Source organism: Corvus brachyrhynchos, unplaced genomic scaffold (genome assembly GCF_000691975.1).
Source record: "Corvus brachyrhynchos isolate BGI_N302 unplaced genomic scaffold, ASM69197v1 scaffold14, whole genome shotgun sequence".
In the NCBI taxonomy this organism is placed as follows: Eukaryota; Metazoa; Chordata; class Aves; order Passeriformes; family Corvidae; genus Corvus; species Corvus brachyrhynchos.
In genome coordinates this window covers 15,891,974-15,907,950 of record NW_008239110.1, presented here as the reverse complement: position 1 = coordinate 15,907,950, position 15,977 = coordinate 15,891,974, and the positions used below count along the sequence as shown (strand labels likewise).

Sequence of the window (15,977 nt, the reverse complement as noted above, 5' to 3'; positions counted from 1 at the left end):
GGAGAAGGGAAATGACTGAAAGCACTCCTCAAACACAGATGAGACAAATCATTTTCTCTCTTCTGTTTCTATTTTTTAGCCAAAGATTGTTAAAATATGGAGGTTGAGGGAGATAATAATGTTTCTGGTACCTTTACTTTTTTGTAATAACTTCTGTTTGTAATTTTTTTCCCTCTCTGCAGATAAATCTCCACATTTTTTGAGGCTGGGGGATGTAGAGGTCAATGCAGGGCAGAATGCTACCTTTCAGTGCATTGCTACAGGGAGAGATGCAGTGAATAACAAGTTATGGCTCCAGGTAAGGCTAAATCATGCAAGTCTATTTGGCTAGAGGACAAGCTACTTTCTGGAGATGAAATGTTTAAAATTCAAAGCCTTTTGTTCTTCTGCATGGAAAATATGTCGTTTAAATGCAATTTTATCTCTGTTCAATCGAGAAACTTGTAATCAGTTTTGCAATGTTGTAAAGCTTGGATTAAAAATTAGAACTGGTGAGGGCACTGCGGTAAGGTTGGCCCTTAAAGTCATTGTGGGCCTTCTCTCATGGTAAATCAACTCCTCTGTCACAAAATGTATTATTATTAAATGCAGATAATTGGCATTTGAGATCTAGTAAGAGACAGATGTAACACAGCTGTCAGGAATTTTGAGGATTTTTTTAGCATCTATAGTACCTGTCCTAGCAGGTGGCTGGAGGGATATGGCTGTACTTCTGTGTGTGTATCAGTTTTACTCAGCAGCGTATTTATGGAACAGCATAAATAAAAGGACTACATGTCCTTTTACTCTGTCTCCATAACAGGACGAACTTTAATTTTTACCTATGTATAATTGTGAACAGTATTATGTTGGAATTTAAGGGATTACTACAACCAGAATATAAACCTTCTTACTGTGAAAGAGGACAAAAAAGAAATAAACACCACCATCTCTCCAAAACACTAAGTCTCCTCTGTATTGTTGCCATGGGGTACTTATATTTAAGACCACTGGTTAAGTAGAAGGATGACAAAGTTTCCAGTTGCTCTTAAAAAAATTAATTTTTTCCACTTATAAAGGATTAAAAAAATCACTTAAGTGGTACACGTACAAGTTTTGTGCATTCTTTAATTTATATGTAAACTGTAAGTACCAACATTCCTTTAGAATGGTTTCTAAATATGTCCTCTAAAGCTTTATTTTTTTTTTAATGTATATTTATATTTATTTTCAGAACTAAAAATTATGTAATTTTTGGGAAACATACTCTTAAATTATCTACAGTCAGAACTTCAAAATACCTATTTTTTGTCACATTTTTGTTGTATTTTGAAGTGAACTATAATCAATTATTTCAGACTGTTTGATTTTTATTTTAATAGTGGATCTGAAAAACCTTGACTGTTGCATATAGGCATGTGATAAGCTTGAAATTTTAAAGAGATTTTTTAAAAAGATGATTAAAAAATCTGATATGCAAAATGTATTATTAGACAAATATGCTGCAACATTAAAAAAGGAACACAAGCAGTAACTTCATTGCATTTAGTGAAAAGGTAGCACAACAGTAGGAATGATTTGTACTCCATGTCTTTGAGCAGTAATTTGTTTAAATTGAGTACACATGTAATGCATTCATTCAGAAAAAGCAGCTTGATTTTAGAGACTTGCCAAGTAAAGCACACAAAGCACAAAAAATGAAACTGGCCTGGGTTTTGCTATATCCAAGGCAAGACAATAGTGATAGGAGCATTCCAGCAAACCTGTGAAGCGCCACTTTCAGTTGATCATGGGTCAGAAAGACCCAATAAAGAGAGCCAGCTGGAAACCTTCCCTATCGCTCAATCCTTGGAGTCAGATAACTCTGACAGATTATCCTACCTAACTTTCACTCCCCTGAGAAGCCCAGTTCATGGCCAGATCAACTCAGAAAACATATGTTTTGTCCCTCCATATGCTTCATGGGTAGTTTGTTTTTTTGTGTGTGTATATGTGGATCACAGATGCGATAATTTCTCACAGTGTGATAGATAAAGAACTTTAGAGGTTATAACTCTGCTTGCCTGGGCTTGTGAAGTTCTCTGATACTCTTGAAGATACCTTGATACTTGAGCTTCTGTTCTCTTTCTTGTCTTCCTGTAAACAGTACTGAATTTTCACCAGTTTAAGGGTGAATTTTTTCACTCATCATTCCAGCTCTCAATTCTGCTTGCCCAATATAAGTGTGAATCGGCAACTTTCCCTATATGGATAATTTCCTTAGAACTCAGAGTAACTATTGTTGAGCACAGCTAAATGTGAATTTACTCCTTATCCTTAAAACCTGGCATGGATATGTATGGGCCTCATGAAACGCTGGAGTGTAACTTGGAAAAGGTTTGCTTTAACCTTTGACCAAACTCAAGATTAAAAAAGCCCGAATAGCCTGAAAGGAAGAACTGGCAGATCAAATCAAATGCCTAAGTAATTGTTTTTGAGAGCCTTGAGCTGAAACATCCCAGGAATGTATTTTTTTCATAACAAGAAAGGCCATTATAAAAAAAAAAATTGCAAAAATGAAAAATAAGTGGATGATGGTGAGGGAAAAGACACTTGCCAAGCACATTGTTTTAGAGAAAATAGCTTTTGGTTATGTCCTTATTGAAAGAGAAAAACTATTTCATTGAGGAGGAAAAAAAAAACAGCAAAAAATTTGCTATTAAAATACATTCTTTTATAAGGAAAGGTTAAAGGAGCAATCTGGGACATTGGGGCTTTTTGTATCTGAAGAGATCTAAGATTTCATTTGCTTGCATTGAAGTAGTAAATATGTGCAGGTAGAGATTTTGTTGAAGACTCTATCAGTACTGTGGCTCTTGCAGTCTTCTGTTTTGAGAAGAATTTAAGTAAATTCAGCAGCACATGGAAAAAAATAGCAGCCAATCTGCTCCGCATTCAAAGTCCTGCAGTCCCATGGCTGCTCCTGCCAGGGTCAGTCTGAGCTGCCACAGTCTCAGCTTCACCCTCTTGGTCCCTCTCTGCACTGATCTGGAGCTTTTGCTGCTCTCCAGTAAGTCAGTTCAGGAAAGGGATCTGACTGGAAAAGATTTTGACTCCAATTGGATTTTTGTTGTTGCGGGGGGTTGGAGAGGACTGTTTGTTTCATTATTGTTTTTGTTTGGGTTTTGTTGATTTGTTCATTGTTTTGTTTTTGTGGGTTTTTTTGTAATTTGTTTGCTTGGTCTTTTGATTTTTTTTGTGTGTCTTTTTCCACAGCTTGATTCACATCTAAATTACCTATATAAATAATGCCAGCAGGTAGAAAAAGATTGAGATGTTTGATTAGAAGCAGGGAAGAGGAAAAGATTATAACCACATGATGTGAAAAGAGGATTTTGGTAGCTTGCATCCTTGTAGACCTATGTAAACTTCAATTTTGTTTTAGTTATTGGGCCCTGATCATATACTAGACGTTCTATCTGCAAGTACATTTCCATGCTTATGTTTTTCCCAGTGTATATATAATTAAGTGCACATATCTTTATGTGCCTAAAAATAAAAATGGATAAAAATAGGTGCGGCATTTCAATACACTGTTTCCTGTGTGTTTACTGCTGTAATGACAGTATTTTCATCAACACTATTTTCTATAAGTGTATGTCTGTAAACTTTTCAGACAAATAGGGATTAACATTGAATTGAACTTCTCCTGACTTTCACGGCTGCAGATTCTGCTTGTGTGTTTGTTTGTTCCTGGATTGTATCTGGTCTCTTGTCCCCTTTGATATCCCTTTCTTCCCACCTCTGTAGTTTGCAGCCTCAATGGACCAATGCTTGAGACAGTCAAAGCTCTGTCATTGAAAGATAAGCAGTAAAGATAACAGAAGTTTTCAAAAGTTGAAGCTGCATTAATACAGAACAAATATTTGCACAGATAAAGAGATTTAACTGGTTGAACAAGATCTGAAACACACCTTTTGTGACAGTGTGAATAGTAGGTGTGGGAGCAGGGCAGAAATGCAGCTCAAATTCTTTTGTTCTTCACCTTTTCAGCCTGATCTGCTATCAAATCTTTTACAGTTGTGAGCTGAAGAATTGAGCTGAAGAATTCTATTTACGACCTGCAATTATTAGCAAATTCTGAAAGGGTTGCAAAGTCCTTAGTTTTTGTTTAAAAGTTAAACAACATTGATGTTGTTTCTGAAACACATTCAGTCCTTAACAGTGCCTAATATCTTTTTTGCCTGCCATTCTCTTCCAAATGTAATGCTGGGGAGCTTTTTTTCTCAGTATTTTCTGCCTTCTCTTTAAGCTTTCTGCTGTAATAAGTCACATACCAACAGCTGTAGTTTGATCTTACTGCCCACACTGAAGCAGTTGGGTTGTGTGACAGGAGTCCCTAAACCCAAGGTGGTAGCCTAGGTTTTCTACCTGTTATGCTTTGGTATGCTCTGATTTATGAGCTTTAGGAATTAGCAGAAGTTCTTGTTGAAAAATGCTTTCCTGGAGGAGGTGAACTTAAGTGTGTGTGTAGTCTTAAAAAAATGAATATAGTGTGTATAGATATCATAATTAATCAGTTCTTGCCCACTTACTGATTTTGTTTCTTTCTAAAGCCTATGAATTTTCTTTCCTTGAAAAGACACTTAAAGAATATGGAATTTTTCTTTTATTAAAATTTGATGCACCTTGCTGCTTTGTGCACATTGATTTTCTAAATTAGTATAAAAAGAACCCCTGTTTTATTCTATTTATTTGCCTGTGAAATGCCATGCATTCCACTGGAGTTATGTCAGCAAATAAGCTTGCAAACAAGTCGCTTCTGCATGGTAATCCTATGCTCAGAATGGATACATGTTACGTATTAAATGTTTGAAAGAATAGTGCACAGAGGGCATTTCTAAATATGAAAATGCAAGAGTCAGGGGGGTGGGCTCTGTTTCTTATTTCATTTGAAGATTTCTGTTTGCAGAAAGCTTAATTTCTTTACTAAGATAGTAGAGAAACAGAATTGACTGGGTAGATTAAATAACATTTGGGTACACCAAGACTCCAGAAAGCAGTGTATGTATTGTCCAGCATTTGTTCTGCTGATCTAATTGAGATATCAGAGCAATAGGGTTTTTTGCATAATCGGGCTGTGTTTAACAGCTTCCTGAGCTGGGAACAATTGTGGCTCCCAGAAGCCCAATACGATCTTCAGTGTCTTACCGATGTCCGGTTTAGCTGGACACTCGTACAGTGCAGAGCATAGAGCTTTTTGCTAGAACATCTGTTAAACCATATGTCTTGGCACCTGGTTCAGATGGCGATAACTGCGGCACTAATGAGTCCATCCATCATTGCTGAGCTTTGCATTAACATAGCATTGGATTAGGGAAAGCGGCTTGTTCTAGCTTTGCAGTCAGATGTGTTTTGCCACGGTCTGCGGTGATACCATTTGCCTTGGCGAATCTGAAATTCAAAGGGATACCGGCTGCATGCATTTAAAGGTTTAATATGCGCCTTGTAATCCTGGGCAGATTTGCCATCTGAGCAGTGGTGAACGGGCCAATCTGTCAGCAATAGCTGTGGGTGCTGGCTAACCGCCCTCCACTTGGGCTGCCAAGGCTGGCGCGGCAGCCCCGTGCCCACCCGTGGAGACACTCGTCAGCGTTAATACGGTCTGATGCAGCCCTTCTCTCTGCCAGAGGAAAGTGTCTTTCCTTGTGGAATAACAGATAATTAAAGCAATTGCCTGAGAGTAATAATTGAAAAAGTGAAATTAAACAGCATTATGGAAAATAAAATGCAAATTGCTGTAAAAACAATGGAGTCGGGCTGACCTCCCAGCGGTACCAACTGTTAGTGGAGGATGAGCGAGCGTCTGTTCGGGCTCGAACAACTGGCTGCTTCTCTCTCCCTTTGTAGAGGAAACTGCCATAATCCTCAATGTCCTGTTCACCAGCATCTTGGGTTTTGGTGCTTATTGCCACAGAATGGCATGTGATATTTAGCATTCATTTTTCTTGCTAAGTACTGCATATATGCACTCTTTAACAAGTCTTTGGACTGGGCACATGCAGATGGTATCCTGCAATGATGCATTGTGCAGGACCAACATAGTATTCCAGGAATTTAGATTAGAAAGGGTATATAAGAACTCATGCCTCTGCCAAAGGGTTGAGGGACAAAACATTGACTATTTGGTTTTGCTTTCTGGAAGGCCTATTTCCTCTCAAAGGAAAGAAGCTATGCCACACAAGTGCCTTCCGCCTGCTGTGAAGACATGGATTAGTACTCAGCAGGAGGGTTGGAGTGTGGACCATGGGCCTTTGGGGTAAACCATTTAGCTAACCCAGCAGTGAATGCTGGGAGGCTTGCTTTTGGTCTTGGAATAAGTGCATCTATAATAGGAGAGTCACGTCCAATTTAACTTTGTTTTACATCATTTGCGTGTTACCTTCTATGGGTTTTCTAATGTAACTTTTCCTTTCGAGATCCTACTGCATTTTGATACAGTTAATTAACTGGTTAAGACACCCTTTCTTTAGTTTGATGATAAAATATTTGCTGTTACAGTGCACCTGCCTAGTCACCATGTTCATTATATTGGAAGAATGTTTTTTGTTGGTTTGCACGAATTTTATGACCCCTGAAAGTTAAGAAGAGCTGAGTATGCTCTAAATGTTAGAAAGGCTTTGTTACTTTGCTTTTTTATTCAGTGCAGCCTAGAGAGAGTTCAGAGAAGATGCCTTGCTAGCATCCACCGGGTTTCAGCTGTGGAACTGTGATGAAGAGTTTTGATCCCCTTTATGGTTTTGGTCAACTGTCAAGTTTGATGTTTTTTGGTTTTGAACTGAAATAAGTCCGTCAGGCCTGCTTGCCCTAAGGAGGAGTGGGAGCTATGATGTTTTGTGGAGGCTGTGGGAGGAGAGAAGGCCTATGGCTCTGGTTTTGCTCTTTTCCCTGGGTGTCAGGAGAGGTGGATGAGCCTCTGAGGAGCCTCTGGGGAGACAGAAGATTTTTTTGGATTATCAGCATCATCTGCCTAAAGCAAGTACTAATTTGCACAGCAAGCTGGGCTGCTTGTGACAAACCTTCTTTCCTCAGCCAGTAAAATTGCACTCAAGTCAACATCATCTTACCTTTATCTTGATTACTGACAGTGGCTAAGCAGGATATAAGTTCTTTTTTTTGTTGTTGTTTTGTTGAGGTTTGTACAGAAGCTTCACTTTCATCATTTGTCTCATATTGGTTGCTTTTACTTAGAGAAGATGTTTTTGAAAAGAAGACTCAGAATAGTGAGACATAAAAGACTTTTTTGCAATGACTTGTCTATTCTACCAGCACTTTCACCTTATCATATTTATGTTCTGTGATACATATTCTGGTTTTCCAAACCTTTTTTTCAAAGTTGTATGAAAAGCTGCCTTGAAGTGGTCTATGAGGCTCCTTGTAAATTACTTGACTTGTAGTTTATTCTGTATCACAGACTCCTGACTCAGACATGGTTAAAGAATATTCACCCATGAAAAATACAGTATTCAAACTTTGTTTCACAGAGGTTTTTTTCCTCTGTTTTTTCCCCCCCTCTATTCACCTTTGATGCTATCTATGTCATTTAACCCTGAATGAACCATTCTCCCTCTCGTCTGCCTCTGTTTATCAGCTTCATGGATAAATATGGCAGTTTCCCCTAAATGTCCGGTCATCCTAGGTTTCAGCAACATGAAATACTGTAATCCTCCTGGTCTTAATTTAATTCTGCCCCAGTTAGCTAAGTCCTCTGGTCTGCATAACTAGCAGTCATTTAGTTTACACAGCAGCCTTTGGAGTTGCCCTGTAGGCCTTCCCTGGGGTCCTTTGGTGGCTGGAGTATCTGCTGCTGGGGACTGTGCTGCTGAGCATGGCCCCAGTGGTGCTACCTTCCCCTCCTGCCATTTTGTACTTTACAGGTAGAACAGCTGCAGTGGAAGTTTGGTTATCCTGTGTAGTCCTGGTAGTAACTCCTCAGTCAGCCAGTGGCTGAAGCCCCCATGTAAGTGAGACACCTGAAATTAAGGTGATGTTTACAAAAATATATACTATTATAAATTCCTTGGCCGTTCTGTCCTGTGACTCTTGTCTGTTATTTCCTGCATTCAGGTTGTCTTCTCCTCAGTAGTGTGATGTGCGGTAGGTAGCCTAATACCCCCAGGCACTAGTTTCCTCAAATAGCTGCAGGTCTTAATGAATTACAGAAGAATAAGAACAGCTGGTAGGCTTGGCTGCTTTTAGAAAAGGGTAAAATTGTCTGCTGAGAAATTTTTGAGGAGCTGTCTTGTGGTGGTCCTCAGTAGTAGGTTTTTGTGCAACTTTTTTCCTTCGTTGTTTTCTACTTAAGCAGATTTTTTTGTTTTGTGCTGCAGGATAAATACTGTAGTTCAGTGTGAGCTGCTCAAGGTGATATAGACCTTAAAACACTGCGTCCGGAATCCATAATTTTGTGAATTATGTGGTTTTGGTTGTTTGTTGTTACTTTTTTTTAGTCAAGAGCACTGCATTCAAGAATCAAAGGTTTCTGGAAAGCTCCTTTATTTTGTTTTAAAATATACTTTTTTTGGTTTTTTTTGTATGTTCAACAAGTTTTCAATTAGGCTTAAACTAAGAGGCTTTAAAATGCTCAGAGAAAGTGAGTGTTGTGTTCACTTGTGTAGTGGCATGGCCAGGGACACAGTAGTTTGAATTTTGCTAGTTTGCCTCTGGTGGCTTTTATTATAATAAAATAAATTAGAATTTCCACCTCTAAAGGGCCAGATGGCTCTCAATTGAATTATTTCATCAGAGCCCTTGATTTCTTCAGTAGGAGGGTCAGTGCAGCATGATAGAAATTTGAGCTACTTCAAAGGGGACAAGTTTGACTAAGAGCAGTGCATATTACCAAGTGTCTTGGGGTGACATTTAAAGTAATTGTGGATTTCTGTACTGCAGTGCAGCATGCAGGATAAATCTTGACTTGTCGCATTTGTTCATGATCTTCAGTGTATGTTTGCATGGGAAAAGCTGTGTGGTTTTTCTTGCTAATAAGTGAATGCACAGTTCATTGGAAAGTAGAATCTTATTCTGGTTTGCTATGCATGTAGGAGACCAGAAAGTTAAAGCAAGTCCTATTAATTTCCTACTTAAAAGATATTTAATACTTCCTCTTAATAATCAAACAAAAGAAATTGCTACTTCCCCTTCTTTTATACTAAGAATATAGGATTATTTAGGCATATTATTTAATCTATATTTCTAATTCATTATCTGTTTGAAAAAAAATGATTTCTTAATCTAAATTTTATAAATAAAATTGGAAAAATAATCCCACTATGTTCAGTAATTCTATGTTTTGTGAGGGAAAAAATTAAAATTCTATTTATAATTTCCTCTGATAAATGTATGTCATGCTTTATTATGTTCCTAGTATGTTAATAAATTTCAAAATGTCAAGAATATATTGAGACATTTGTGTAAAAGAAGAAAATATAATAATAATAACAACAACAACAACAACAGGAGCAAAAATAATAATATTTTAGCAATTTTTTCAGATTTTTCTCCATTTGGAAATTGTGTCCTAAATGCTGTAAAAGAATATGTGTGTCTGTGGAAAAGTGACAGATAGGTGCATATAAGTAAAATTTAAACAGTAGAGTTATTTGTGTTGTTTATTCCACTCACTTTTTTTTTTTCTTTTTTAGTAACATGATCCGGCAGAAATTGTGCATTATTGCTGGCATTCAAACTATCCACAGGCAGCCCTCTTTCTTTTTTTCCCCTCATCAAAAAAAGACATTTCTGCCTTTTACATAATGAGTAAACCCAGGAATGTTTTGGAACATGTTGTTTACAAATTTCCCTTGCCTCAAGGCAGCAGAGATTTACTGCCCTGGGCTGCTGGGGGCATCTTTCCAGCCCTTGTGCTGCTGGGGAAGTTATGATTGCAGCTTTGGGGATTGAGTTGCTCAGACAAACTGTGGACTTGTGCCCTGCTCACCACATATAACTTGCCCTCTCCTCTACTCCCAGTGGCTGTGCAGTGAATCTGATCACAAGCTAATCCATTTGGTGATGATTATATATGCAGAGGGGGAATATTTTCAGGAAGGTTTTTTATATTCCAGGTTGGTTTTTTCGCGTGAGCACAGGAGGGAAGGTGAGGAGGGAGTGAGTGCAGGGCAGCTGATAGGGCACTGCTGCCAGCGTAGCGCGGTGTCACTGCAGCTGAAATGTTGACATCTTCTGATCTCTGGAGGCATCCCAGCATCCAGCTGAGAGCCCGAGAAGGCAACCAGAGTTGACTGTAATTATTAGCAGTAGAGCAGACTTATTTTAAGGTGTTTACAGTAAGAAAGGGATGGGGATGTGTAAGGTTGAACTGTCCAGGCTTATAAAAATCACTGGTGTGAAATAAAGGGTTCTGGAAAAATTTAGAGAGAACATTGCTGCAGACATGTATCTTACTGCTATAAAAAAGCAAAAAAAGCAAAACCCACCACTTTTCAGCCTGAAAAGTTGAGGGAGAAAGGCTGATAAATTTTAAATTTGTATAAGATATGCACTTAATTTCTACCAATTAAATAAGATGTTGGAGTTTAGGTTCTTCTGGTTGCACTCATGTTCTAAACGATCCACTAAAATTGCATTTCATATTTATTAAATGCTTGATTTCTTTCATGAGGCAAAAGAGAGATATTTAAGACTAATTGTTAATTTACCTAAGATTGTTTTCAAGCTGCATAGACTTTGCTGTTGACTTTATTTAAAATATAGATGATCTAATTTCATTGCCTGAAAAAGATTTAATAAAATCATGTTCCTATCATATTAAAAATAACTTTGAAGTTAGAGAGATTTATTTAAGACTCTAATTTTAAATGCCTGAAATGACAGAATTAAGGAGATTTTTTCACAGGCTAATATTTCTTTTAATCAAGTGTTTATAGAGGGTAGTTCTTTGTGAAGCCCAGAGTTATTCTCACAAAAGAGGAGAACTGCCTGGTGGTGACCTCTCTTAAATGAGCAATTCAGGGTTATCAAATCAGACAGCAAGGGACTGGAGGAACCAAGGATCACACAGGGTACAGCCATTACCCATTAGTATAACTCCACATTAATTTTAAATTGAATTTTTAAAACTTAATTGAGCAGCATTTTCAAGCTCTGTTCAGTGTGAGCAGGACATAAATTGAAACAGTATGTACCAGGAACCCTTAATAAGCGGAGAGCACTGCTGCCTTTCTTCCCTCTCTTTTAAAATCAGTAGTAATGCTCTGACATTAAAAAGAAGAATTTAATTAAGAGATCATGACAGTGCATCTGAACTCTGACTGGCTAATGGTTTACCAGTGTAAGGGATATGAGCTGAAATGAATGCAGGGTTTTTTCTTTAACATTCATTTTTGGATGAGAACTCTCTTCTGTTTGAACTTTTCATCATTTTAATGATGGAGAACTATTCTAATGGATAAGCTGTACATGAAGAAAGACTTTGAAAATGTAGTGGTACAGTTGAATTCCCAAGAAACAAATTCTAATACAGAGAAATTAGAGCAACTGCTCCAAGTCTTGTAAAATAATATGGTAGGAAATCACTGATGTAAATAAAAAAGAAAATCTGAGGTGGTGTTGTTCTAGAACTGTAAAGCTTGTACAATTTTATTTTGATTAATTTCTCTGAAATTGCATTAATATTTCATTTTAAGTGGAGTCAAATTCACTTTGCTTCTCAACTTAAAGCGTGCAGATGATCTTAAGTAAGCAAGCTCTGATCTTCAGAGCGTAAATTATTCTATATAGCAAGCTTGGATGTGCTTCTCTGCTGCAGACTAAGTGCTTGGTGTTCCAGTTTAAAGCACTGGACTGATTGAAATTAAGTCCTTCATTTTAGAAAACTCCCTAATATTTATTTTTCCCTTCATAGCAGAACAAGAATGACTGCATTACATGGTTTACTTGTCAAGTCTGCTATCATATAAGTTTTAAAAATACACCATCAGTTTATTATTGGCTGCTCGGTATTTTTGACAATCACGTGACAAATTTGTATTTAATGGGGGAGCTTGACTTCCCTTTGCTGGGTGGCTATGGTGTGGCAAGGTCATAAGGGTATGGGGCAAGCCTGAGAGGAAGAAAGTATCATGAGGTTTATTTTTTGGGTTACTTCAAGGCACTAGATCCAAAGGTTATATTAAGTTATCATTTCAGACAGTCCAAACCTTTGGTAAACACTGGGAGGAGTGAGGGGGGGAGGTAGAGGGTGGGGAGAGAAGGAGGGTGGGGAATGCAGGGCTTGAAAATTCTTCTTTCAAATTTAATATTTTCTATCAGGAGAAGCCAGCTGGAGGGGAAGGTGCTCCTACCACAAAATAATTTTACTCTTGTTTAAGCATCACCAAAATAAAGCCTTTAACATCATCCCTCATTTGCTTGATTTTGGAATCTAATAATTTCATTGACTCCTGAAGTTCAGTAAGGCCTTTCATTTGCAGGAGTATTTGCAGGCATCAGAAAACTTCCTTAATTTTTCTAAATGGGAGTCAGAGACCCACAGAGCTGAGGAGGGAGCCTGTGTCTGTCACTGGGTGACTTGGCTGCATCACAATTGGTCCAGGTATCCTAGTGCCCAACATCCATTGCTTTTGCCTGGGGAACACCCACTCAGAGATCACCCCTGTGATAACCAGGCTTATGGTGGTTTTGGGATGATGACAGTTTTAGGGAAAAACAATGAGAGTACCTTTTGGGAGTGTGCCATTTTGCTCTGGAGATCTGTTTTCACTCTTGGCATCTTGCTGCTCTTTCTGGCTGTGCCCTGCAGACAGAGTTTATGCCTGAGGAATAGCTCCTTGTTGTTCCTGGGGAAATGACAAAGAGGGTGGCTGGGTGAGGGAAACTGGATGGTGTCTTCCTGCAGTGAGAAAATCACACCAGTAAACCTGTAGCTGGTAATGGTGATGGCATGGTCTTTTTAGTGGAATATGAGTGACTGAAATCTGCCTGCTTGGTGTAAATAGAATTAATCTGTTTAAATATATTAATAGTTACAGTGAATGCTTGCTTCAGTGAGTGTGAAGTAGTGATGGACCCCTGGTTAATCTACCACAAAACTGTTTAAAGTGACTAACCCATGCTAGGACGACAAAGGGTAGATGTAAAATGAAGCGTCTGAGTGTTATGAAGTACTCCTGCCTGTGACAGGAGGCTGGCTGATATACACATGCAACATTAAATCATCTCCTTTTTCTGCCCTTTGTGTTTTGCCACAGGCTTTCACGTTATTAAATTCCGTGGCTCAGCAGTAGCGCTTTTTGTGTTAGAAAGCTTGGAGTTTAAAACCTCAATGAAGTTTCTCATTCCTGGGGTTGATTAGAGCTAAAAATGTCCACAGAGGTCATGCTTTGCTATGCATTGAGCAGAATGGGTGGTTACAAGAAAATGCTGACATTTTTCTAGGGACTGAGCAATACTGAGTGCTCAGAAACTATATCCTGGTCAAGGAATAACATATAGTTGATCCATGGGATAGAGCAGTGACATTGCTTGTTCGCTTGGTGCATGTTTCTGGGAGTTTTTTAATGCTGACTTTTGGTGAAGGGTCTGTTTTTCAGTTGAAATCAAAATAGAGCATTTAATGTGAATGGTAATAAGGAAAAAGAATCCCACAAGAGCTCAAACTGTTTCTATCTTACTGACCTGTCACCTGGCCCCGCAGCTCCAGACAGATTAAATTTTTCAGTGATTTGTGGCAGCTATGATTTTTTAAGAACTCTCTAAGCTCCTTCCTTTAAATGAGATCTGTGTTATTCCTCTTTTAGTGGCTTCCTGCCCTCCACTTTTTATGTCAGCTAGCTTTAGACGGATAGGTGGTGCTTAGTATAACAAAGCTAAAATTTTAGAAGGTATTGAGCTTGGACAGATAAAAGGTAGCATTAAAAAGGAAACATTGGTTGGTTGGTGTAAAAGAGCTGTTGCAAACCTTTGAAATCCCTCAATGCCAGGTTTGTTTAAATATATCTTACAATACACCCAGTGTATGTGTCATAAATCTGCTTAAAGTTGAATGAATTTTCTTGGGAGTACAACTGCTACTGCTGGGCTGTCCTAGGATGATTTCAGCTATGAGGCAGTTGCAGCTTAGTATGTCATGGTCATGTTTCGTGCCAGTGCAAAATCCTGATGGTGCTTTTCACTGCCAAACTTGATTTTTAAATGCTATTGAGTACTGCTTGTTTCTTGATGCGACCCCAGCACTGAGCTCTTCTACCACGGAAATGGAACACGAGCTGAATGCATTTGAGTTGAGGTTTTGGTTTTTTTGTGTCTTCTTTATATGATGATAAGGATAAATGCCTTTTATATCTTTTGAGATAACTCTGCTGTGGTTACTCTTATTTTCAGAGAAGAAATGGAGAAGATATTCCAGTTGCTCAGACTAAAAATATCAATCACAGAAGATTTGCAGCTACCTTTAAGTTGCAAGAGGTGACAAAAACCGATCAGGATTTATACCGCTGTGTAACTCAGTCAGAGAGAGGTTCCGGAGTGTCAAACTTTGCTCAACTTATTGTTCGAGGTAAAGTTTTAATTTTTTTCATTTTATCCAGTTAAATGCTTGTAATACCAGTGCTTTCTGCTTACATTTTTTATTTAGCCTCCATTTGCCTTGATCTGAAATGATCATACAAATATAGCCCTGTGAAATTGTCAGAAGATGAAAGACTGATTTGTAAAGCTTCTTAAAATTGCTTTCCACAGAATGCATCTGTGTAAAACCCTGATCCCACAGCATGTGGAATGTGCCTGCATGCTCTTCTGTGGATGCTATGTATTGAACTTAAGGTCCAAATCAGATTCCACCTATACATAGTTACCATTCCCTTTTAAAATCTGTTGCCTTGAGCACACTGGTAGTAGAACAAATAATACATTTTTGTGCTACCTGCGAGACAGGTAGATAAAGAGTTGTAAACTTTCACCCACCCAAGGATGGGGAGCATTGTGGAGAGGTTCTGTGATGATTTCCAACACTGAAGTAAAAGGAAAGAAAACTTGCTTTTCCCACTTGAAATATCTTTTTGGTTGAAATTAATTCAAAAGCCTGCTGGTGTGAAACCATAGCTTGTTTGTGGTGTGATCGAGTCGGTAATTTTTTTTTTTTTTTTTCATTTTATGCTCTGGAAACCTGTAATCTTGACTGGAAAAGGATATGGTTGAACATAGGAGTTCAGTTCTCACTTCCAAAATTGTGTGCTGTATGACCTGTAAGCTATTGAACCACTTCTTACCTCATTGTGTCACCTCCAAAACTGCCCATTTTATTATGAGTTGTGATGAGGCTTACTGGTTTGTAAAAGGGAGAGAGAAGTGGTGTACAAAATCTATTTGTGGGGCTGCTGCGTGGTGGAGGGGCTGTTTTGGCCAGGTAGGGGCAGGGGTCTGACACACAGTGGGTTCTTGCTCGGTTTGTTGGTGAAGCAGTGGGCTGTTTGCTCAGTTTGGCATCTTGTAGTCAGACACTGAATCTGGAATGGGGACAGGGAAAGCAAGTTTGTCCTCAGCCTGTAAAAATAAAAGTAGTGTAGGAAATGCCCTGACCTATTTTTTATCTGGTATTTGCTGGCAGAGGTCTTTTCCCTGGGAGACTAATTGATTGAGGTCAATCAGGTTTTATGGCTTCTATAAAACATCAATAAAAATGGGCCTTGATGACTACAAAGATTTAGACAACATGTTAAGAGCTTCTTTTTATTCTGTTAGATGTACTTTTTGTCTAGCAAACTGCAAGATGCTCTTCATCCTAATAAATTGAAATAAGTCCTTTTGAAGCAAGAAAACAAACTTTTGTTGTTAGAAAGGCAGGGAAAATCAATGTATTTATCCAATAAATGAAGTTTTCTATTTTTTTTCTAGTATAAAACAGCAATAAAATGATGTTAAGAACACTATTTGTCTCAAAAAAAACCTAAGGCAAGAATATAAAATTTCATAGAACCATCTTTTAAAATGCATAATCT

General features: G+C 38.2%; 1 protein-coding gene across 19 annotated transcripts in view; it reads left to right on the top strand.

Moving 5' to 3' along the window:
• The window catches only part of PTPRK (protein tyrosine phosphatase, receptor type K), a 388,760-nt gene that overhangs the window by 174,692 nt on the left and 198,091 nt on the right, over window positions 1–15,977 (top strand). For all 19 annotated transcript variants that reach the window (XM_017739562.1, XM_017739558.1, XM_017739564.1 and 16 more), the window contains exons 5-6: window positions 183–298; window positions 14,362–14,536. In XM_017739562.1, the coding sequence (XP_017595051.1) occupies window positions 183–298; window positions 14,362–14,536 (291 nt within the window). The remainder of the gene's footprint in view (window positions 1–182; window positions 299–14,361; window positions 14,537–15,977) is intronic.